The sequence below is a fragment of the Porites lutea genome, chromosome 10 (genome assembly GCF_958299795.1).
Source record: "Porites lutea chromosome 10, jaPorLute2.1, whole genome shotgun sequence".
Lineage (NCBI taxonomy): Eukaryota > Metazoa > Cnidaria > Anthozoa > Scleractinia > Poritidae > Porites > Porites lutea.
Genome location: NC_133210.1, coordinates 17,473,007 through 17,496,088, shown reverse-complemented (window position 1 = coordinate 17,496,088; position 23,082 = coordinate 17,473,007). Strand labels below are relative to the sequence as shown.

General features: G+C 38.5%; 1 protein-coding gene and 1 long non-coding RNA gene across 3 annotated transcripts; one reads left to right on the top strand and one right to left on the bottom strand.

The window, feature by feature from the left end:
* Positions 1-2,132: 2,132 nt before the first annotated feature.
* On the bottom strand, positions 2,133-3,014 carry LOC140950532 (gamma-glutamylcyclotransferase-like). Its single transcript, XM_073399774.1, has one exon. It carries the CDS (start codon positions 2,966-2,968, stop codon positions 2,507-2,509), a length of 462 nt encoding a protein of 153 aa, XP_073255875.1. The 5' UTR covers positions 2,969-3,014; the 3' UTR covers positions 2,133-2,506.
* A 189-nt stretch (positions 3,015-3,203) lies between these two features.
* On the top strand, positions 3,204-22,684 carry LOC140950534 (uncharacterized). Of its 2 annotated transcripts, none has more exons than XR_012167194.1 (3): positions 3,204-3,426; positions 16,831-16,883; positions 21,242-22,684. It is a non-coding gene; the product is annotated as an uncharacterized lncRNA (long non-coding RNA). The 2 variants fall into 2 exon arrangements; XR_012167195.1 differs by lacking the exon at positions 3,204-3,426 and adding an exon at positions 12,826-12,996.
* The last annotated feature ends 398 nt before the right edge of the window (positions 22,685-23,082 follow it).

Here is a 23,082-nt window from a genome sequence, read left to right as displayed (position 1 = left end):
TCGTTGGTAATTGGCTAGCTATAGCTGTCAATAGCACGGTGACCTATCCAAACCTGTGGGATCTGCGGGTTACCCTGCGGTCATGGTCAACTTTCCAGAATTTGGAAAGTACAATGTGATTGGCTAAGCTTGGGAAAGGGCTGTTGTTTTCTGTTGAGCAGGTGTTTGTGGGGAGGGAAGAAATACAAGTTCCCTAAAAACCCCTGCATGGGAAGCTAATCTGGTGGCCCTTGCCCCTTACTTTTGCTTGTGGTCGACTATAAAACCTCAGTTTTTACATAAAAATGATATGCTGGGTTCCCTTGATTTCACAAGATCAGAGCATTGGACTCCCTAGAATTTTTCTTGTGCACTATATGTCATTACAGTGGAACCTCTCCTTTGGGACACCTCTATTTAAGGGACACCTCCATTCAGGGGACACAAAATTTGGTCCTGGAAAAATGTTCAAATAATCTTTGTCCAGTGTCTGTTTCCTCTATTGAAGGGACACTTTTGAAACGCTGGGGGGCTCACCTTCCACCATGCGCTTATCCCTCCTCAAATTTTCCAAAATACCTTTGGCAATTTTAGTTGGCACAATCAAACCTCTTTCCAATCTTCACATGCAGTGTCCAGTGTGTCTGTAATTGATTTGTGACAATGCATCCATAGGCAGTTGTTCCACGCTTGTTCAGGCAGACCTGCTTCATGGTGCTTCTTAGGTCATCATGGTGCTTCTCAAGTCATCTTAGGGCAGAAAAGCTCTAAAGTTGTCGATGACACAGGTAAAATTCATCAATGTCAAATTCATCTGTAGGTGTTTTTCGGCACCAAAATGCGTGTGTGTGTGTGTGTGTGTGTGGGGGGGGCTCTTCCTCCCAAATTTTTGCTTGGGGGGCTACGGTCCCCCCTGTCCTGCCATCTATGATTGCATGCAGTTGTATACCACAACCTCTTGCAAGTGAATGTGACCACATTATGGAGGAGTGATTCTCTATTGTTTTTAAACTCTTGTAAGTGATTGGATAACACATGGTCTGATCTCTATGTCCGCTATATGTTCCATTGTACTTTATAGCATAAGAAGAACTTTTAGCGACAACATGGAACTACACATATACAGTTTAGAATTTGCATGCATCGTATCATCTTCCGTAAAATAGAATGTGCCCAGACCTCTTCCTGGAAGAGACCGCCTGTTGTTCATTCCTTGTAAACCACCACCACTGTCTTGTAAGTGACCACTAAGTCTTCACATTGGTTACAGGAGGCTTAAATGTACTAAGGAAAGCACTTTTTTGCTGAAAAATTTCCATGGCAATGAAACATTTCATTTGAATTTTCACCATAATTACCAGGAGTTTCATAAAAATGGGCTATTGCATTTTAGTAAAATCCAACTATGGGTCTATTATCAATGCTGCATTCTGATTGGTTGAGCTACTATAAGGCTATATGTTATAGCCCACTGGTAGTGAAAAGCGCCAGCTTTTCGGCAGCAAAAAAAGGATTAAAGTCTAGTTTTAACTAGCTAAAGTTGTTTTGTCTTGATATTTTTTACCAACTAGTTAGATTTTACTAAAACGATTATTCCTCTCACCCTCATGATGGCCTCTGAGTCAATTGCCCATTTGGCCTTCGGCCTCATGGGTTATTGGCTCATAGCCCATTCGGGCTCGAGGAATAATTGTTGTTAACATCTTACTCCCAACCCCCAGGTTGAGGGTTTACCTTCTCTTCTTACCCTTGAAGATTAAATAAAGTTGTATTCACCCTCTATAACATCATAAAAAATGGTTCTACCCCCTAAAGAATATGGGTCTACTCCTGAAGAATTTGGTGAAAAAAAGCTTAACCTTCAAAGAATTCCATATTTTTTTCAGTCCACCTATAGAAATCCTCAATTTTTACGGCTTATCTGAAGAATTTTTTTTTAGTACTGATGTTAAATGCAATAGGCCATTACGGTGAGCCCTCGCAGTTTTTACACTGCAAAGAAAGCATTTTGAACTGATTGCAAGTGCATGTGCAAGTCAATGTAACCAAATGCAAGCCAACACAAGTATATGCAGCCCAGATGTAAATGTAGAAAAATTTTGATTGTGCCTACGTGTTTACAGTTTCATGGAGGAATAAGGATTTCTACCCTTGTGTTTGTGCAAATACTTTGGCTTGCATCACTACCAAAGGCCAGGCTTAAGGAACAAAGCATGGTTGTCCACTGTGTTTCGACAACTTTACTAATAATAACACGTAAGACGCAAGGAAAGTAAGCTGAAATTACTGTATAAAACTTTGAACATGCTTGGAAAAATAGTGTGTGTAAATTTAAGTCATGAGGAATCCAACTATGGAGTTCATTTATAAAGAATTCTTAGCACAACATCAATTCAAAAGGAGATAAATAAATAACTATGAGTAACTAGTACTTCTTAAATTATTTGTAAGCTTAATGGAAACAGTGTTCATAACATGGGACAAACAAAGGAAGCTACGAATTTCTCCCTTGCTTATGCGCTCCTGTCTAATCGTGACAGGTTTCCTTGAACGATTCAAGAAAGGCATAATATTCGGTCGGTACAACATCTTTGCATGCCAGACAATGATTTAAATAATCTCTTCGAGGGAGTAATCCCTCTTTGTAAAAATCTTCGGTGACAACATAGGTCGTCGCTTCAACTCTTTCTCCGTCCAAAGTCTCCACCGTGACGTTCTGCCGACGATAACATCCTCTATCTACCCATTCAAACACGTCTAGTTTGTCTAAGCCACCTTCTTCGAGGGTATACAACGCTCCATAAACAACGGAGCTTTTTTCTGGTCTAATATTTCCCGAACCAGTTCCATCAGGTCTTTTGAACGAAAAGCTGAACTTGTGATCAAGAAGTTTCGCTCCTACTCGGGCGGTAAAGAAGGCTTTGCGTTGTTGCATCCTTTCTGGGTTCATGTTTGATCCAAAGGCGAAGTACATCTCTTTCGCCGCCATACTTGTAATTTTGCTGAGATTTTTTCGCAACAGAAAAAACGTCTTTGAATAGGCGAGGCCGGCAACCACGACTTGTGTAGCGTTGCAGTTGTGTCCTCCGTTGCAGTTTGGTCCTCTCACCTATCAACCAATAGAATGGGGTTTTATTTCTTCCAATCAAAGTGCGTTGTGATCGTGTCTTCTTCATGTGACTTCCCAACTAGGGGAGGGCTGTAGTATGAGTTTTGTTTCCTGATCGTGTGGAAGACTTGTGTATGAAACAGTTTTGGAGCGTTTTCCCTGATGGGTTTTTGGAGAATTTTACAGAAGTTTGAGGTTTGTTCGAAACTTTCCTCGGTCAACGCATATTTTCATATGTTAGAGAGCTAGAAAGCCTGGGACAAGGATGAAAGCACAATCAGAGAGTTCGAAGAAGGACAGTAGCAACAAGAATGGGAATGTATTTTCGAGCTTCTGAGGTAAGGTGTTATTTGCAGTACTTTCAAAGGCGTTGTTATATAAGGATTAGAGTCATGGTACAGATAAGCTCAAGCTAGGCTAGCTAGCTCTAGTCTTGTTTTTATAGATCGTGAAGTTGTGAGCTTTTTTGATTTTGCTGCAAATTGTAAGTTAAGGTGACTCGACCCAGTTTTTTTGGGGGGGTACTATCCTACTTTGAAGCTCTCTGGTATCCCCACCTTTACTTTTATCGTAAGTCTAACACATAGAATGGATAACATATAGATCAATCTACAATATAACATAAAATTTTTGGCGATCAGAGTAAATGTCACGTGGTTATAATGCCACGCCCCTTTGAGGACTTAGTCGAAAATCTGCTGTTGCAGGCATTTTTTCGTGAAAATCTCTCGGCTACATATAGTGCGCATTAGTGCCTTGCGCTGAACAGAGTTTCACCAAAATCGCAAAGACCCAATTCAAGAAATTCAGCGGTTTCCAAATTTAGGTCATAATTTATGCGAAAATGATAAGCAAACTTTATACGGATTATATCTAATAAACTATGAGATTCATCCCTTTATTTTGAGCATCCTTATAACAGATGGGTCCTTGGAAGTCAGCAAAACAATTTAGGGCCTTGTAAATACGCGCGATTTCGAGCAAAGCAAACATATAGAAATTATAGTTTTCGCTATTTGTTGACGTTTGTCAGCGTTTAAGAGTCTTTCTCACGAAAAAAGCATTTTCTTAAAAATTCATAGTTTTTTTTCCTTCAAATTTTTTCAGGGCTACAATTAATTAACTAACTACCCGGACTCTGAATTTCATGGTCATTGAAAAACTGTGACATTATCTTATATAAGCCCAAACTTGAGTAAACATTGAAGATTTTTAGCGTTTTGGCTGAGTTTGTGCTTTGGGAGTTGTCTATTGTTTCTAGTCTGTCATTATACAGCATTCTTGTTCAGCACGCGTGCAATGACCACGCTTGGCTGACTTCCGAATGCTCACCGAGGTATTCCCGTCACGAGTTGGTTTAATTGTTGGCTTGCATTAAACCTATGAAAAAATGATATTTTTTTAATATTAAGTAGATTTAGTGTGTAGCACTTCTTGATTTTTTTGCAAAGGCACAAGAAGCACGAGAATTGATTAAAAATTTTGAGTTAAACCTCTATGTATCACGCGATGGCCTGTCTCACTGTACCAAAATTATCAAATCTCGGTGAGCATTCGGAAGTCAGCCAAGCACGGTCATTGCACGCGTGCTGCACAAGAATGCTGTATAATGACAGACTAGAAACAATAGACAACTCCCAAAGCACAAACTCAGCCAAAACGCTAAAAATCTTCAATGTTTACTCAAGTTTGGGCTTATAGAAGATAATGTCACATTTTTACAATGACCATGAAATTCAGAGTCCGGGTAGTTAGTTAATCAATTGTGGCCCTGAAAAAAATTGAAGGAAAAAAAACTACGAATTTTTAAGAAAATGCTTTTTTCGTGAGAAAGACTCTTAAGAGCCCATGACTGTAAATATCGAGAATCGCTGGCCAGGCTAAAAAAATCGAAAATTCTGATAATTTGTCAGAAAAACCCCTTTGGGGAACTATCTTCGAAAAAAATATTTTCAACTTTCAAGAATCTATAGTTTTCGAGAAAATGAGGAAAAACTAAAATAGCGGTTTTTACCTAATTAATTATGCAAAAATTAGAGTAAAAATGACCTACTTTATCGCGTCTGCACCGAGGGAAGATTCAAAGCTATAAAACAGAAATATTTTTGTTTAAAAGAATTCTATCTTTTCTTTCTATCCATGGTATGTTTTAAACCATAAACTTGATTTTGAATTTTTTATGGTTTTTAAAACACTACCACCAAGCGCACTTTTTAAAATGGCTAAAAAATAAGCAACTTCAGAGGCAAAAAACTCACCTTGGTATGTGTGATACCCAGCCAAAATGTATACTAGGACAAAGTTCAGCTCTTATATTAACAGAATATGAAATAAAAAATCTGGGTACTCCGCATTCGCTTTTACAAAATAAAAAGTTTCGTGACCACCAGTGGCAAAATGTCACAAATTTGCATAAGTCAAATTTGTAGAGAAATGTTGCGGCAGCCGGTTTTGTTTCAATTCAGGGTCAGTATGTAACGTTCGGAAACATCACGAAGTAAGAAAACGTTTTTTGATAAAGTTTATGTTAAAATATCAGAGTAATTAACCGTTCACAAAAAAATAATAATAAAAAACGACTTCGAAGAAGTGTTTTATAAAAGCGCTGAATTATTATGCAAACTATATCCCATGTCTCTCGTTTCTTTTCCTAACTTCCTTGTATTAGCATCCATCTGTATCATCGTAAATTCGCCTCCGGTATATCTAAAATAGGTAAGACATTTTCCTTGAAATTCTGTCTTGAAGGAGGTTTTTTGCGAACGGGATACACTGTGTGAGAGGAAGTCATAAACTAACAGTCAAAGTAACAATGTCACGCAACGACGTCTCGTGCAGCTCAGCCTTCTTTTACTGATTTTTTTTCTCCTTATGAAGTTTTATGGAAACTTTGTTTTGAACAGACAATGCATTGTTCGCAACATCATTTGTTTCTCAGTAGTTTATTTTCTTTTCAGAAAGAAGGGATACTAACTTTGCATGCCTGTGAGTCACGCACTACAAGTTAGCATTTTCTTGTCAGAGATGTTGAAATCTGATTTTTTTACTACGTATTACAAACAAACCGTTCCTTGGTTAATTTCTTTGCTTTTTCACAAATAGAGGTATAATTAGGCAGCTACCGCAGGCCCTAGGAAACAGCTACGTGATCGTAGTTCATACGGTCCAGCGGTTTCTCTCCTCCGAAAGGTCATCGCGGAGTTGTACCACCTGCCAAGGGGCGTTTTCCTTCAAATACCAAAAGATATTTGTTGATTTCAAACTATAATGTAGCAGCGCCGCGCCTTAGTGTGTAAATCTACATGCGAAACCCATGAACCAAAACAAGTTCCAACCGACGCCACTGAAGAACTGGAAAAGGAGTCTACAGTCGAACCTCCCGAAAGCGACCACCCAAAATGCGCAGACTTAGTGGTCGCTAGCGGGAGGTGGTCTCTTACGAGAATCGAACCACAAACCACAGGAGGTTTCTTTGAGAAGAAAACTGGACACATCCACTTTAAGGAAGATAATTTATTGCATGCAATTTCCAAGTTACGATATGTGCAGTTCCATGTTGTTGTTGTTCCTACCACAAGAGATCAGAAAACTCGTCAGGTGGTCGCTTACAAAAGGTTAAAAACAATGTAAAATTATTAAACAGTCAGTACCAATTAGTGGTCGCGGGCGCTTACGGGAGAGATTCCAACTGTAAGACTTAACTGGGTGGGTTTTGGTGTTTTGGATAGGTGGTCGCACATGGAGATTCAACTGTACGCCAACAGAGTAAATCACCTTTCACGACGATGCGACCAGGATTTGTCTATGGAAGATAAGACTCCTTGTTCACCGCTTTTGAGCTACTCTAACCAACTCCCACCCATGTCGAGTGCTTGCAAAACGTAGCATCATCTTGAAAAGAGAATTATCAGAAAGGTCATCCTTGACGCCCCTGATCTATCGCAGTATGGGCAACGAACTTATATCGACGTAATTACCGTTCATTAACCGGGCAGTCAGGCGACGCAGAGTAAAAGCGTAACTTAACTACGTTTTTCAGTTTACAGCAGACCCGAGTTTTGTTTAAAGAAATACCTGCCTTTTGCTCAGGAGTATTAACGTCAGTACCCACAATGTCCCAGCTCGTGCCTTCACACCGGAACGTCCGATCGAATCATTGTTTAGTTGATAGTTACCCTTCTCTTCCTCTTCCCGACTTATCTAGGAAGATCGAAGGGCCTCTGCTCGTAGGGTAGTTGATAGAGACCAAGGAGCTAAATAACAGAGCGAGGTAAGTAAGTGGCATCGGCGGTTTTATTTACGCCCAACCGTTTCCCAAAGTAAAGAAGGAAAAAACTTCAGACAAAGGGGAAGAAGAGTTATGCGATAAAACATTCCTCTTAAATTGATGTTTAGCTATGGCTTATGCGAGGGGCTGGGGGCTATTTAATTGCTGAATAACATGTGCCGTTACCAAAAAAATTACGGAAAAACATTTTTTCCTTGGTTTGGAATTTTGACCATGAAAATTTTAGCTCTAGCCATTTGTGATACCAGGCAAAAAAATCCAACATTTAGATATTTCCCTCTTAGCAGCAGGCCCTCTAATTAATGACGGTATCTAATATTACATATCCGCAGGAACGACACATGACAACAGCTGGTCACAGATTGTCAATGTGTGAGGCGGGGGTTCTGGGCTCCCTGTGACAGTTCTTGTCAAGAATACCCCAAATCAGTATATTTGCTGTTTTAGGTTGATTCTGTGCTATAACTTACTGCCTTTACCCAGTCAAAAAATGTTCAGTGTAGAGTTACATGTAGGATATGAAGAAGATATCATTTTATCAGTGCGCACTAGTCAAAAATATCTTTTTGGGTGATGCATTTAAACTTGAAAAAGATAGCCCAATTTTTCCAATTTTCAGTCCATGTCCATCCTGGCCATCAGTAGCAACAGAACGCGACAGCAAACAGTTTCAGTGCCTAAATATAGCCTTACATAAAAAAAAAAAACTGGACAATAATTATTGGAACTAAATTGATGCGAAATAAAGACCATAGTAGCTTTTTAAAATGAACTAGCAGTTAGCCTGGCATAGCCCCTTTAACTCTTTTTTGACGGCCAATTTTAGTAGAAGAAAACCCCGCCTTTTGACCAAATCCTCCTTTTTGGACCGGCTTTCAACAAGTCAGTAGCCTGCATAACAGGCGTTATTTTTTTTTCGCGTTTTTGCAGGAGAGCGAAGGCAAGCGCGAAATGAGTGAGAAGCGCCAGACAAGCGCGACGGAGAAGACGCAGAAAAAACAACGGCCTGTCCACATACATTGTTTTTTTGCATTCCGCCCCAGACATACCCCTTAAGGGCTCTCCTCACTCGCTTCACGCTTGCATTCGCTCGCTTGAAAAAAGCACGCCTGTTATGCAGGCTAGCCAGTTAGCTTGATATGGGAATGGCTGAAAAAGAGATTTGCAACGCAAGACTGCTCAATTTGGACGTACACTAATTTAGAAGCTTTTTTGGCGCGTTCACAGAAGCCAAAATTTGGACATCTCTTACGAACCTATATCGATCTTTCTCTCCCGCTCTCTTTTTTCCCTTTGCCTTTCTTCTTCTGTTGCTCCAGCACTTGATCGTCTTCCCACTGTCTGTGTTTTGCAAAGAATTTTGGCCGCTAACTTTTCAGGAAAGGGACATTTAATTAATCTGTAGCGAATAGAAGGTGAATAGAAAAATTGGAAGTAGATTTTTTTACCCCAAATGTTGCTTTTTTGTGTGTGTAACTCTCTCAAGATACATGAAGATAGGTGAAAATTTGCTAAATGAGGTACCAGTGGAAAAATCCATCCTTGTTGATTTTTATCAGTTTATAACCTTGTTGAATAAATTGAAAGCTAACTGGGTTCATGAAGGATATTCGTGGTTAAACAAAAAAAAACGAAACAACAACAAAAAAAAAACACCAAAACGACCCCAGTGTTGGCAGTACTCCCTCCATCTGATTTACTTCTTCTATTGAGAGGACAATTGCAAGGATCCGTGAGGGTCCGTTCAATGAAGGTTTCAACTAATCAATGGCACAATTACGGGTCGGTCCACTTGGCGATCTTTGACCATCTTTGGGTGTTCGAAATCGTGTCTGGACTTAATAGTGTTGAACGCACGAACAGTGAAGAGGCAGAAAGAGGAGGTGGAAGAATTAATTTTTAATATGCGAGACGTGGCAATTTCACCAAAATATAACTTTGAAAAACTACTGAGAAAATTAACTATTTCGGATTTTTGTTGATTGAAAACTTACAGGGTATGATGTATAGTGTTAATGAACTATCGGTACCATAAAAGCATGTGCCCACTCCAAGAAAGATGTATGACGGTGAAATTCATTCAGGTGAATAAAGTAAAGTTAAGTTGTCTGACATGAATAATATTTCTTTGCACACTTCATAAGCTCACATTTTTTTATCGTACCGGTAAAAATAAAGTCTGACTGTTATGAGTTTGACAACGGTCACGCAATTGCAGAATGCAGCACTCCAACACCCAACAACAATTGCTGAGCAACCTTAATTTTATAATGTACAATTAAGAAGGGCTAACATACAAATTACAAAACATCTAACATTAGCTATTTTCCTGGTTATGCTATTTCAAACCTCAAATATTGCGTGATGCTAACAGTATTGAAACCCGTCCTTGTGTACGATAGGAATATGCAGATGCATTTATATGCAAATTTGCCACATTGTGTCACCAACCTTCACAGCAATTTGTTATCAGGGATATCAATTTTTCAGATCCTTTACTTAATTTTAGCTTCATTCAAAGTCGCTTTCATCCTTCTCCCACGTTTCGAATATACCACGTACCGAAACTACAAAGAAAAATCAGCCGGCATCATTTCTCTACAAATTTGACTTATGCAAATTTGTGACATTTTGCCACTGGTGGTCACGAAACTTTTTATTTTGTAAAGGCAAATCCGGAGTACCCAGATTTTTTATTTCATATTCTGTTAACATAAGAGCTGAACTTTGTCCTAGTATACATTTTGGCTAGGTATCACACATACCAAGGTGAGTTTTTTGTCTCTGAAGTTGCTCATTTTTTAGCCGTTTTAAAAAGTGCGCTTAGTGCTAGTTTTTAAAAAACCGTAAAAAATTCCAAATAATGTTTTTGACTTAAAACATACCATGGATAGAAAGAAAAGATAGAATTCTTTTAAACAAAAATATTTATGTTTTATAGATTTGAATCTTGCCTCGGTACGGACGCGATAAAGTAGGTCATTTTTACTCTAATTTTTGCATAATTAATTAGGTAAAAACCGCTATTTTAGTTTTTCCTCATTTTGTCGAAAACTATAGATTCTTGAAAGGTGAAAATATTTTTTTCGAAGATAGTTCCCCAAAGGGGTTTTTCTGACCAATTATCAGAATTGTCGATTTTTTTAGCCTGGCCAGCGATTCTCGATATTTACAGTCATGGGCTCTTAAACGCTGACAAACGTCAACAAATAGCGAAAACTATCATTTCTATATAATTGTTTTGCTCGAAATCGCGCGTATTTACAAGGCCCTAAAGCGTTTCGCTGACTTGCAAGGACCCATCTGTTATAACGATGCCCAAAATAAAGAGATGAATCTCATAGTTTATTAGATATAATCCGTGTAAAGTTTGCTTATCATTTTCGCATAAATTATGACCTAAATTTGGAAACCGCTGAATTTCTCGAATTGGGTCTTTGCGATTTTGGTGAAACTCTGTTCAGCGCAAGGCACTAACGCGCGCTATGTGTAGCCGTGAGATTTTCACGAAAAAATACCTGCAACAGCAGATTTTCGACTCAGACCTCAAAGGGGCGTGGCATTATAACCACGTGACATTTACTCCGATCGCCAAAAATTTTATGTTATATTGTAGATTGATCTATATGTTATCCATTCTATGTGTTAGACTTACGATAAAAGTAAAGGTGGGGATACCAGAGAGCTTCAAAGTAGGATGGTACCCCCCCAAAAAAACTGGGTCGAGTCACCTTAAGTTACTGCTTAAGCTTATTTACGGAACCGGGCTTGTGAAAATGACCGTAACAAGAAAAAACTGAAGCATTGTTCATGGGGATTTTGAAGTCTTCCTTTAGGAAATAATATATAAACACTTGATTTAGAAAATAATAACCTATTTCAAAGTTTAGGCTGAAGAGTTTCCTGTATCATGAGGGCCCTCAAATTAGCAAATTTAGGGATTAGTGCAGTCATTAAATTCAGGCAGCAGACTGCATGATTCCCTGAAAGTAGCTAAGAATAATAATGTGGAAATTCAATGTGGATGTGTTTTGCTTTTGATTTGGAAGATGATGCTGTTAGACTTTTTTGGATCAAAATTCTGCAAGAAATGTGAGCACAGTTTAGCTTGCTTTCAATTTTTTATGTGGTCAACTCTCTATGGACACCTCTGGGATCAGAAAAAAGGGTCTGTCTTAAAGAGGTCCGTCTTTTAGAGAACCATATAAAGGAAGTAGAGCGAAGTAGGGACCAGCTCTAGCTGTCCAATTTATGGTGTAGCAAGATGTCCATCAAGGGATTTGTATTTTAAAATTTAGCATGAGAGCTACAGTACTCCTGGACTTACTATCATGCTGAATTTCAATATATACAAATGTAGAAAGAGGTCTTTTTGTGGATGTGAGGGCACATATGTCCCTAGACTAAATTTCAAATACTTTCAATTAATATGGTTTCACGTTTTTGCATTTCTGTATTCAGCCCATCGTTAACTGTGTTTGTTGTCAATTAGTCTTCTGTCACTGTTTCAAGGCAAGGTTGCTTATTTTGCCCTATCAGAACCTCTAGAAGGTGGGCTATTTCAATACTACAGTTAAAATGTTAATCTGCAAAGAAGTGTTGATACCAGTGGGGTTAATTTTTTCATACTCACACACTGAATATGTTGTGGCCTGCTTAAGGCAGCACACAGAAACTTTTGGCATACAGTAAAGCCCCATGACTCAGAACCTGGATTTTAAGAGCCTGTTAGGTGAAAATGAGCCAGTTAAGTCCCCCTTCTACACTGTATATAACAACCTGTTTAGCCTAAAATTTGAAACAGGTTCTTATCTAATTATCGAAAAAATTCTGTACACTTAGGTAAATATCAGATAAGTCAACATTCAGAATTTTCTTTGGAGACATAGGTGCCTTCAGGGTCCGAAATTAACTTTTTAATATAGGCGCCAACTGGTGAGCAAGTATAAATTTTTGGTCGCCAGGGGGCAAATTATGGTCGCCAAAAAATTCCCCTTGGCGGCTTGGAAACGTTCAACTCGTATTGATCGTAGCTGTTGTGGAGGTATATTTACAGGAAGATTCGTTTCACTTTTAAATTAAAAAAATATCCGCAGGACGAATAGTAAGACACCTGTTGGCAAATAGCTTCGAGGTTTCAATTCTTAATCATTTTCTCCGAATTTGAAAGTCTACAATGACAACCAGCTTTACGAGGTCGCCAGCTGGCGACCAACTATGAATTTCTGGTCGCCATAACTGAATTTTTGGTCACATTGGCGACCAGGAAGGCGCAATTTCGGACCCTGGCCTTGTCACTCCAACTGAAATTTATATGCCAATGAGGTCAATGCTTTAGCTCCTTATCTGGTCATTTTTACATAACTTCTAATTTGGTATGCAAATTTTTTTTTCTTGGGAGGGTGTCTGTACAAACTGTCGAGGTCACCACTTTGTCACTGCATGACCATTGTGTGACATAGCATCTCATGAGAGAGTTAAACATAAACTCATCTGAACATTGTACCCTTTTGAAAGACTTTCGTAACAAGAAAAATGAGTGCCATTTTTAAATCGAGGCTGTAACTTTTCAAATTCCACCATTATGAATCAAAGTAAGCAAGTTAGCCATTCTAAGCAGGTAACAATAAGTGTTATTTTCACGCACCCCTGCCCCAATCCCTCTGCCCCCCGAAATAAAGTGTGACAGTATTACGTGACTGATTTGACCTAACCAGAAATTCTAAAAATTATTGTCGTTCTATGGGTCATAAAACACTATTAATGAGCAGTACATTTCTCAATTCTGGTTCTTAAAACTAACAAAGCAAATTAAATTTAGGTTTCATTTTTGTTTGATATTGCATTTAAAGCCTTTCTAACTGTCCTAGTAAACATATATAAATTTTTTTGGACGTGGTGATCTAGAATGACCAAGGAATGGCATTTCATATGCAAAGCAATTAAGATAAAAAGAGACATTGGTCGTCACATTTTAAACGTTTTAAACTTCAACATAAAGCAATGACAAACCTCAAAGCAACCCATCCTACCATCGTTTGTAAAATGCACTGAAAAAAAGTGCCAATGATAGCTTGAGAGACGTCTTTATTCAATGGATGTACACACACACACACACACCCACACTAGAGCTCTCAACACAGAGAGAGAGATTTGCAATCTCATTTTGGAAGGGAAAAAACTCATCAAAAGGTTTAAACTTCAACAAAAATTAAACTAAGAAAAACCACAAAAGGTACTCATCATAGCATCTTTTGAAAGAGACAATGAAAAAGCATATTACGCTAGCTTCAAACACGTCTTCATTTAATCGCTGCCTTTGCTTAATGTGCTTTATAGTTAATAATTTATAGTGTTTATAAATCACCATAACTAAAAACAATGAAAATTTTCGGGGGAGTTTTCCCTTACATTTGTCTCATAGGTATTGATCTGAAATAAGGTCTAGGGTCAGGATTTGGAGAGCAAAACAACACAGCCCCCCACCATGAAGTCCCAGGAATACTCCCCCCCCGGATTTGTCAGTAGTTAATAATAATTATTAACTACTAACTTATTATTGATAGCGTACATTCTGTGAACAGAAAATCCCGGAGGGGAACTGCCTTACATTTGCCTAATAGGCATTGGTCTGAAATAGGTCTAGGGTCAGGATTTGAAGAGTAGACGTCACACCCCCACCAGGAATTGCTAGATATACACACGGGAGAAAAAATTGAAGGCATTTTATGAACTGGGCCCGCCCTTGGCAAGCCAGTTAATAATAAGCTGACCCAGGGCCACTATATACTCTTAGCTGTATTGCATTTTTTTTCTTAAGAACCTAAATAGCCTTAACTTGTGCTAACTACACGTATATGTAGCATTTCTATAAGAACCTTTTTAGGCTAACTCTGTCTCGAATATAAAACGCAAAAACATTGTCCACAAAATTTGAAAGGTGCTAAAACCGACACCAGAAGCCTACCCTCTTGAAGCTTTCTGTAAACTAGCTTACAAATCATGTCTAACCCAAAGCACCTCTATCCCTTGTAAAAGTTAGGAAAAATGGCTGGCAGACTGCAACTCTTTTGACTTTGACATGATTGATTGGGGTAAGTCATATACCCTTGCTTTTCTATATACCAACGAATCTAAATTACGTGTTTTTCAATTTAAATTTCTGCATAGAAAATTGGCAACAAACTGTTTCCTTTTAAAAACTGGAATCAAATCTAATGATCAATGCAGTTTCTGCAAAGAAAGCTCGGACACTCTTTTGCACCTCTTTTGAGAATGTCCTTTGGTTAAATCCTTTTGGAATGAAATTGGTAACTGGATGAAAAACAGTTTTTTGCTTTCTTAACGAAGAATTCTCCGTTTTGTCTTGCATAGGCCTAGTGAACAATACTACAAACCTGCTTTTCCATCATGCACTTTTAATCGCGAGGTATCACATCTATTTCTCCAAACAAAAAGGCCCTAACCCTTCATGGGAACTCTTTTTTCAAACCATTCTAAATTGTCTTGATTATGAAAGACGTTATGCCATTAAAACTGGGATTTTAAGAAAATTCAATGCAAAATGGGGAGCATTTATCTGGAAAAATGATCTTTACTCTTTATTTCCTTTGTCGAGATGTGCAGAGAACAGCAATCATGCTAACTCTCTAGAGGCTCTTTTGATGTTCCAAGGTGGATAATCAGTAAATGTGCGTAGTGCGTGTGTGTGCATGTGTGTGTGTGGGTGCGCATGAGTATGCAAGAACTACTTAATAAGTTACTTTGGCTACTCTGTATTATAGATCTGGATTGTTTAAGTAATTAGTGTATAGTAGCAATGTAATCATTTATTTATATGCTTTGTATTAAAGTAATGTAAATCAGTGATGCAAATAAATAAATTTTAAAAAAAACTTGGAAAAATCTAGGTTCTTATTCGTTGGGGTAGTATACATTGCCATTCTTAGAGTTACCAATGTTGTGAACTGTCATGCTGTACAGCCAGCTTCTATATCCATCCAAGACATTGATCCTTGAGTCACTATGTATCAGATAAACAAGGGTAAACAAGGTGTATTATGGGTAGTGTGAAAGAGGCAGATAAAAAGGACTTTGATATCAAACAATTATTTTTAAATAATGTACAAATGTACCAACTGTGCAGGCTGAGGACCTTACACAAATGTACTCATACAGTGTACAACAAAAATCTACACTGCTTGGTTTGGTCTTTTTTATGAAGAATAGTGCACTGCTAGAGCACCACGTTTACAGCTGAATTATGCTAAAATGTAGATTTTTCAATAGGTGAGTTAGATAGAATCCACTCTCCTTCGCTGGTTAATATCCAGTATTAAATTCCTTTATTATTATCAGCTTTTTCTGAAAAAAATTGTGAAATTTTGTTTCTGTAACCTAGCCTCCCTCACAGTATTTTAAGGAGATTTGTATATCCTCCCTTCCCACAAAATGCCTGCGTACCCTACATCAACATTTCTGATTTCCATTTTTTTTATTCATGTGGTACATGTAACCAATCAACAATGAGAGGTATTATGTTAATTTTTTCCAAACTTCTGCCTTAAGAGTTGTGGGCACTGTGTAGTGAGAAAAAAGCAACGTTACTCTACTAAGTGTGACAAACTCTTTTATGCAACTTTAATTTTTTGTTTCCCTTATGTAAAGTGGAATTATACATGTATTAAGAGCAATTCTGCCAAATGTCATCAGGTTCTTATAAGTGGATTTTGATATTTTGTCATTTGTTAACACAGCCTATGAAAGTCAACAAGAGTACTGTATGTACAGTATGCCCAAAACGTGTGCAAGCACTGAGATCACCACATGATAGGACAAAGTGATGAAAACCGAATAAATTTGTTCTGACAATTTCTAGGCATTTTTCTCTGCTTGCTCTCGATTTTTTTCTTGAAAATTCCATTAATTAGCTTCAATGTTCTCTTGATAAAGATGTATCAGGGAGTTTTTTAGTGCATGCAGCTTTATGTAATAGAAAATGTACGTGCTCAACTTCTTGTGCTAAAATCTTCAAGAAACTCTAACAAATTGAAAAAAAAAACTAGAATCCATCAGAAAGGAGATCTGTGCAATTCACTAAGAATAAAGTTGTTGAGATTGGAGGGGGAAACATTCAAATCACACAACAAAGCAAACTTCAACGACAAAGTCCAGACACATGGGCTTCTTATACTACTTAATATACTTCTGAAGTTCAGAATTAAAAACACTGACCTCTGCCAATTGCTGCTTTGTCCTGATATCACAAACTCACATCTTGTCATTATTTATCGTGAGGTTATCTTTGTTCATTTGTATATACTACTTCTAGACACTCTCTGTAACTGTATAGGTACATGTAATAAAAGCTCTCTCGTCCGTGAATTTTAGAATGTTTATGAACAAAAAACAATTCTTGAGTTATATTTTCTTTTTATTTTCATTTTTTGTACAGGCATGAAAGAAAACCAGGGATTAAAAGAAGCAAACAAAGGCTTGGATTAGCTGGTAAGCTTTATTGATATGTATTTTCCCTGTAATGCACTAGTGGTTAAATATTGTCCTTTGTGTAAATGTTGGTGTGTATGAAAATGCATTAGCAAAGGATACTAACATTCACTACTAGATAAAGTTATGGTAAAATGATTTATCGCTCAGAATCTTATACCAGCGTAATAAAACATCTTGGTGGCTGTTGATTGTGTGCAAGAAGTATTTGGAAACTGTGCAAAATGTCCATGTGGTCACATGCAACAAAGAAGGTCTACCAGGAAGAAAATTGTGCATTTTTTCTGGAGACTGGCTTTTCACAGAGGACACTTGTTGTCATTAAATTCTCAACAACATCAAAGCTCTCAGAGACTCTGCACAATTTTATGATTAGTGTAACAATAAGTCTGGCTTAATAAGGACAAACTCAGTCTTTAATGGCCGCCTCAAAGCTGCTACAAAAGCACCTGTTTTTTAGGCCAAGTGGCTTACAACTACAGGCCTACCATGACGCCTTTCCTTCTTTCTTTTTAAAAAAAAAATGAAAATAAAAAAAATTTCATTGCACAATGGGCACTTAATAACTAGTGAAAGCCCAACAACATCAGCCAAAGCACTGAACGCAGAACATTTTGAACAAACAAAGTCAGCTGTTTCAAAAGGCAACGTGTTCAATGTCTAAGCAAGAAAAAAAAAGAGAAAAAACCCAATTTTTCAACTGTCTCCTGCAATCATCAGGTGTAGTCAAGCATAGTCTTTTAAATAGCCAGGTGGCTTTGACAACCAACCTGGGGCCCGTTTCTCAAATGCCCTGATAATTAAAGCTCTTGTTGTTTACATGCAAGATAGAGGTTTCAATAGTTTTACATCTAACATGATAAAACTATCACTTAGTGAAACAAAATGAAGTAGTTTGCTGTCCAGGACCGGTGCCCTTATTCTTTTTATTTTGATTTGAATATTTGATTTCGCGCCCGAAAAAGTTACCGGGACTTTCACGAAACAGGCCACAGCTCTAGTGATCCTATTTTCAACTGGCTGAGACTTGTTAAGTGTTATGCATAGAGGTTGTGCCTTGCTAGATAGTGCAACTGAGGTTTTGGTCGGCTGGCACTGTTGGAATGACTGACCCTCTACTGGCTGAAGTCCATGGAGTTTCTCTGGAGAGGCTGCCAAATCCGGGGGTTCCAGGGCTACAGGAGCCTCTCTAGGTTGTGAGCTGTAGAATGGCTGTCTGCTCCTGCGGAGGATTCTTCCATCTTCTGTATTTACATCATAGGATCGCATATCTGCTAGTTCTTCTATTTCTGTTTTGAACCATGTCTGGCTCTTATCACGGGGAAGTGGCATTACTCTGACTGTCTTGCCTTTCACCAATGGCAAGAGCTGCTTGAAGGTGGGTTCGCATACATCGCCCAAACATGCACTGATCTGGCGAGGTGTTAAGCCCCTCCATTGGGGTGTTTCTTCAGCTTAGCAGAGAAAGAAAATAACCAGCTCCTGATGTTTTGGCTTTCTTGATTAAGCTCTTTGCAGTCTCAACTGTGTTTTCTACTCGTCAATTGCTTTGCGGTTAGCCCTGGGAGCTGGTTACATGCTCAGTCCCAGATGACCACAAAAAGTTCTCAAATTGCCACTTAGCAATTCATTAGGTGCTCCATGTGTGACAAAATGTCTCTTAAGTTTCTTTGTGATGACAGTTCCTGTTTTGCTGTGTAACTAACTAACATTTCGAACCCAGAGTAATAGTGTACTGTGCAGAGATAGTTCTTGTCATCAAGAGTGAAGATGTCAGTGGCAACTTTCTCCCAGCCGGCCTTGATGTTGGCTAAGTGGTTGTTTGGTCTAGTTACTCTGGTTACTCTGAAGTGACATACAGACATCACATGTCTGGATGTAGTCAGTGATTTCAGCATTCATGCCTGGCCAGTATACTGTCTCCTGTGCTCTGCATAAACAGCCTAGCAACCCGATATGGGAGTCGTGTAGCTTCTGCTTGATCTTTTTCCTCAGGGTCTGCAGTATGATGCATCGCTGGCCCTTGAATATTACACCATCATGTACTGAGAGCTCATCTCAGATTTCAAAGTACTGTATTTCCTAGAATAATAGCCGTCCCTTGATTAATTGCCTCCCTCGAATTAACACCCCCCTTGGACGGAAATACTTAAAATAATCGCCTCCTTCGAATAATCGCCCCCTCCCTGCCCCTCTCAGCATCTTCTCTTCCTTTTATCCCCCTCCCCCCCTGTCAAATTGAAGTGCAATGAGATTCAGCAAACTGATCAGTGACGATTCAAGCTCTGAAAATATTAGTCAAGGAACTAAATTTGGAACACTTTAAAAGCCCATGATCAGTTTATTTGGCATGATTATTTTTTGATTTCCAAGATTGCTTTCTTTACAAACTGTAGAGTTGGATCACAAGCCGTCTCTCTCTCTGAAGTTCGTTAAGCTGGTGGTCTAGATCAGGAAGGAAGTGAGTGGCATTTATGCACTCCACCTCTGATTTTGAGGCTGATCACTCATAGTCCTCTGAATAAGCTCTTGACAGGGTATCAGCTAGCAACGTCTCCTTGCCAGGCTTGTAGCGTATTTCACAGTCATATTGTTGAAGCCACAACAGTAGGTGCTGTAGTCTCTTGAAAACTGATACCAGAGGCTTCTGCGAAATGAAGACTAATAGTTTGTGATATGTCCAGAGGATGACTTTCCAAACATACACATGGTGGTGGTTGTGTTCCATGCCGAAGAGCCGAAGACCTGGGCCAGCAATTCCTTTCAAATCTGTGAGCACTTCCTTTCTGCCATTGTGGGTACTCTGCTTGCATTGGCTGGCCTAGCTGCATCAGAACAAAGCCAAGTCCATCTCTAGATGCATCTCCTTAGCCTTCGTTTGGGTCACTCTTACTGAAGTACTTGAGTACTGGTGCTTTGGAGACAGCATCTTTAGTTTTCTCAAAGCCATCTTCCTGTTCGTGAGTCCAATATCACTCAGCTTTCTTATGGGTTAGATAGCACAGTAGCTCACACAGTTCTGATAGGTCTTGTAGGAACTTAGACAGATACTTCACAAGCCCAATGAATCTCTGCCGGTCACTCCATCTTAATAAGTGCTTTGACTTTTTTAGGATCTGCTTTAAGCCCATTCCTTGTCATTACATGCCCGGTGAATGACACTTCACTGCACTTCAAATGGAACTTCTTCTTGTTCAGCTTGATATTTCTCGCTCTGCAATGATCAAGGAGGTTCCTCAGATTTTGATCGTGCTCAAGGTCAGGCTTTTATCAGTGTCCCCCTGCCCAATGATGAGTAGAAGCACCTAATGAAATTAATTTGTAGACAGCAAGTTCTACCAACCTCTTCTAGTCCTGCTACAAGTGCTAGGTCGTCTGCAAATCCAAGCTTGGTAAGATCTCGCATCTATAGGTTGTCTTCTGCTCTGACTAGGCTGATTCGGTAGACCCCACTTATTTAGGCTGTCGAGGAACAGATGCAGAAAGTAGTTGAGCACAATAATGAAATAAAAGGAGCAAGGGTGTAACCTTAGTACCCTGCTGTATCGTCAAAGAATGTGGTTTCTTCTCAGGACCAATTGAGTAGCCCAGTTTCCTCATATAGTGACTTTGACTCAGCAGCAATTGGTTAAAGTTGAAGTGGAAGTGTGTCAGACATTGCGTACCTGCTTACGTGTTCAAGGCTTTCCTGCCTACGTTTTCCACCGCACCTTACCAATTAACGCCTTTACTATAGACTCGGTCTTATTTTGCCACAAAACATATTCAAGTTTAGCAAAAAATTTAACCCTTGGAAGGGCTAATGGCAGAAAGATGACCATTACTTTTTATTTCTTTTGTTCTCTTAATGGAACTCAAGTTCAGATGAATTTGAGAGGTTTCTTGATAGGCAAATAAGTTCTGGTCTATTATATTGAATTCACGGCTGCTATGTTAGAAAAAATCTGAAACATCACACATATATATATTGCAAGAGTAGTGTAGGATATTACAAGAGGCCGTACCTTACAGAAAGTTCTTTTTATAGGTCTTTACTGGAAAATTTTGATGTTTTTGGATCCCTAGTTGATTATGGGAGGTGGTCACTTGCAATGTAAAAGAGTTGGTGTCACATGGAACTTATCATTAACAGTAATGTTATGGGGAAGGGAGGTAAGAGGCTGGGTATTTTGATTTTGTCAAACACAAAATGCAAGTTCCATGTTTACTACATTTAGTGGTGGGTCTAGAGGTGGGAATTTTCAGCCACAGGTGGATAAGTCACTTTTGTACCCCATTCTCAAATGCTTCAGCCCACCAACCCCATACTGCCAAATGAAGTATCAACAGGTCCTAATATTGATCCATTATCTTTGCAGATTTTGTACCTAAAGATGCTCTATTCAGAAGAGAGGTCAGGTTTTCCATGGACAGAACCCTGTCACAGAACAGTATTTTCACAAATTAAGGAACTAGAAAGAGAAAACAATTGTGTCATGATATTTGGTTCAGTAAATCAACGGTTTGTAGTATTGATATTAACATTAGGAAAGAGGATAAGGGTAGGGATCAAATCATAAAGATCTGTAAATGTTTAGTACATGTCAGTACGATGGTAGGCAGTCAAAAGGAAAATAATTGTATCTTTACTTAAATGTTGGGCTCCTCATAAGAGTCAGGTAATTTTCAAAGATACACCTTGACTTTTTAACCAACTTTTATTAAATTGCGTCAAATTCAAGATAGTATTTTTTCTGAAAAATAAATTTATGGGCGTGATTCCTCAAGTTTCTGTCATTCATTGTTTATTATTCAATCAAGTGTCAAATAATTAACAAACTTAAGGCAAGAATTCATACGGCTGGGATATTTGCTCTCCTCACCATTTATCCTGGAAGAGACTTTACATGAAATGGTACTAATTGGGAAGGCAAATGCTAGGTGCTTTCCTTTTTTATTTGCTAGCATTTTTTACTTTTTTGAGACATTGTCCTGATACTTCACTCTGAAATTTGTATCCTCCCCATAAATGTCAACCATAAAAAAATTCCCTATTATGGTTTATCATGGCATCTAGGATATAAAAGATATGGGAGTGTTATATAATGATTTATGGTAACTCCTACATGGAAACCTGGACCTAAGTAAGTTTTTAAGTTCTTACCTGTATTTCATTCAATAGGAATGTTACCCAAGCCCAAGTTAAATAAATAACTAGGTTTGAGTTTACCTAATAGTTCCAGGGTCGTCACTAAGATTTCAAGTTGCCGGGTAAATGCCACAAGTAGGCGGGGAATCAAACGGCTAGGGATTTCTTTTGATTCTATTTTTCTTTTATTTTTGTATGAAAGTAGCTGGGGACCACATTCATAGTAGCCGGATGAGATCCCCGGCCTCCCGGCTCTTAATGACAGCCCAACTAATACACTGTAAACACGAACTATTATTATCATTATGTACTTGGGATGGATTCCTTCAATTTAGATCTTAATTAGGCGGGGTTCTCCCTCGTCTTCAGTGCATAGTATAAAGCAACTAAATTAAATGTGCAAAATTAAGTGCTCATTAGTATGGTCCAATTTTATTTTATAAATTGGTATTTTTTGTATAACGTCTCTTCAGCAGTTGTGCATGTGTTGCTATTATTTCTACGTATCACCGTCACAAAGGCTGGTGAAATCACGTACCAAACATATTGTATTAACTTACTGGGAAAATGGCATACAATGTATCACATAGATTTTTTTTTCAGCTATAAACTGAAAATTTAAAAGAAAATAGCATTCTTTGAATGAACAGATCTTGAACTTTCCCTGAATCAATTGTCGTCCTCTCATATTTACAGTATCTGGATGTTTGCCTATAGATGCAAACCTCTGGGGAATGTTATCTTTATTGCACTTCCTTTTCTCTCAGGGTACAGGGGTATCAAGACATGAATGAGAGAGGAACGATTTTATATTAAGACTGACCCAGAGCCAGTTTTGTAATAGTTAACTAGCTGCTTTTATATTCATCTATAACTGGGGGTTTGACAGTGCCTGTGGTGGATGGCCATTGTATTTATAACGAGTCCATCCACCCTTAAATAGGTCCCCCTGCATGCCCTCGTACTCTTCTTGACCACAGGCTGTAGGTTGGTGGGGAAGCTAAGTTAGCACTGACTTTATAGATCGTTTTCAGTCACGTGACTATTTTTCAATTGGCCGCCATATAGATC

Coding starts and splice junctions, on each gene's coding strand:
- LOC140950532 (XM_073399774.1), bottom strand. CDS start 2,968: ATGGCGGCGAAAGAGATGTACTTCGCCTTTGGATCAAACATGAACCCA.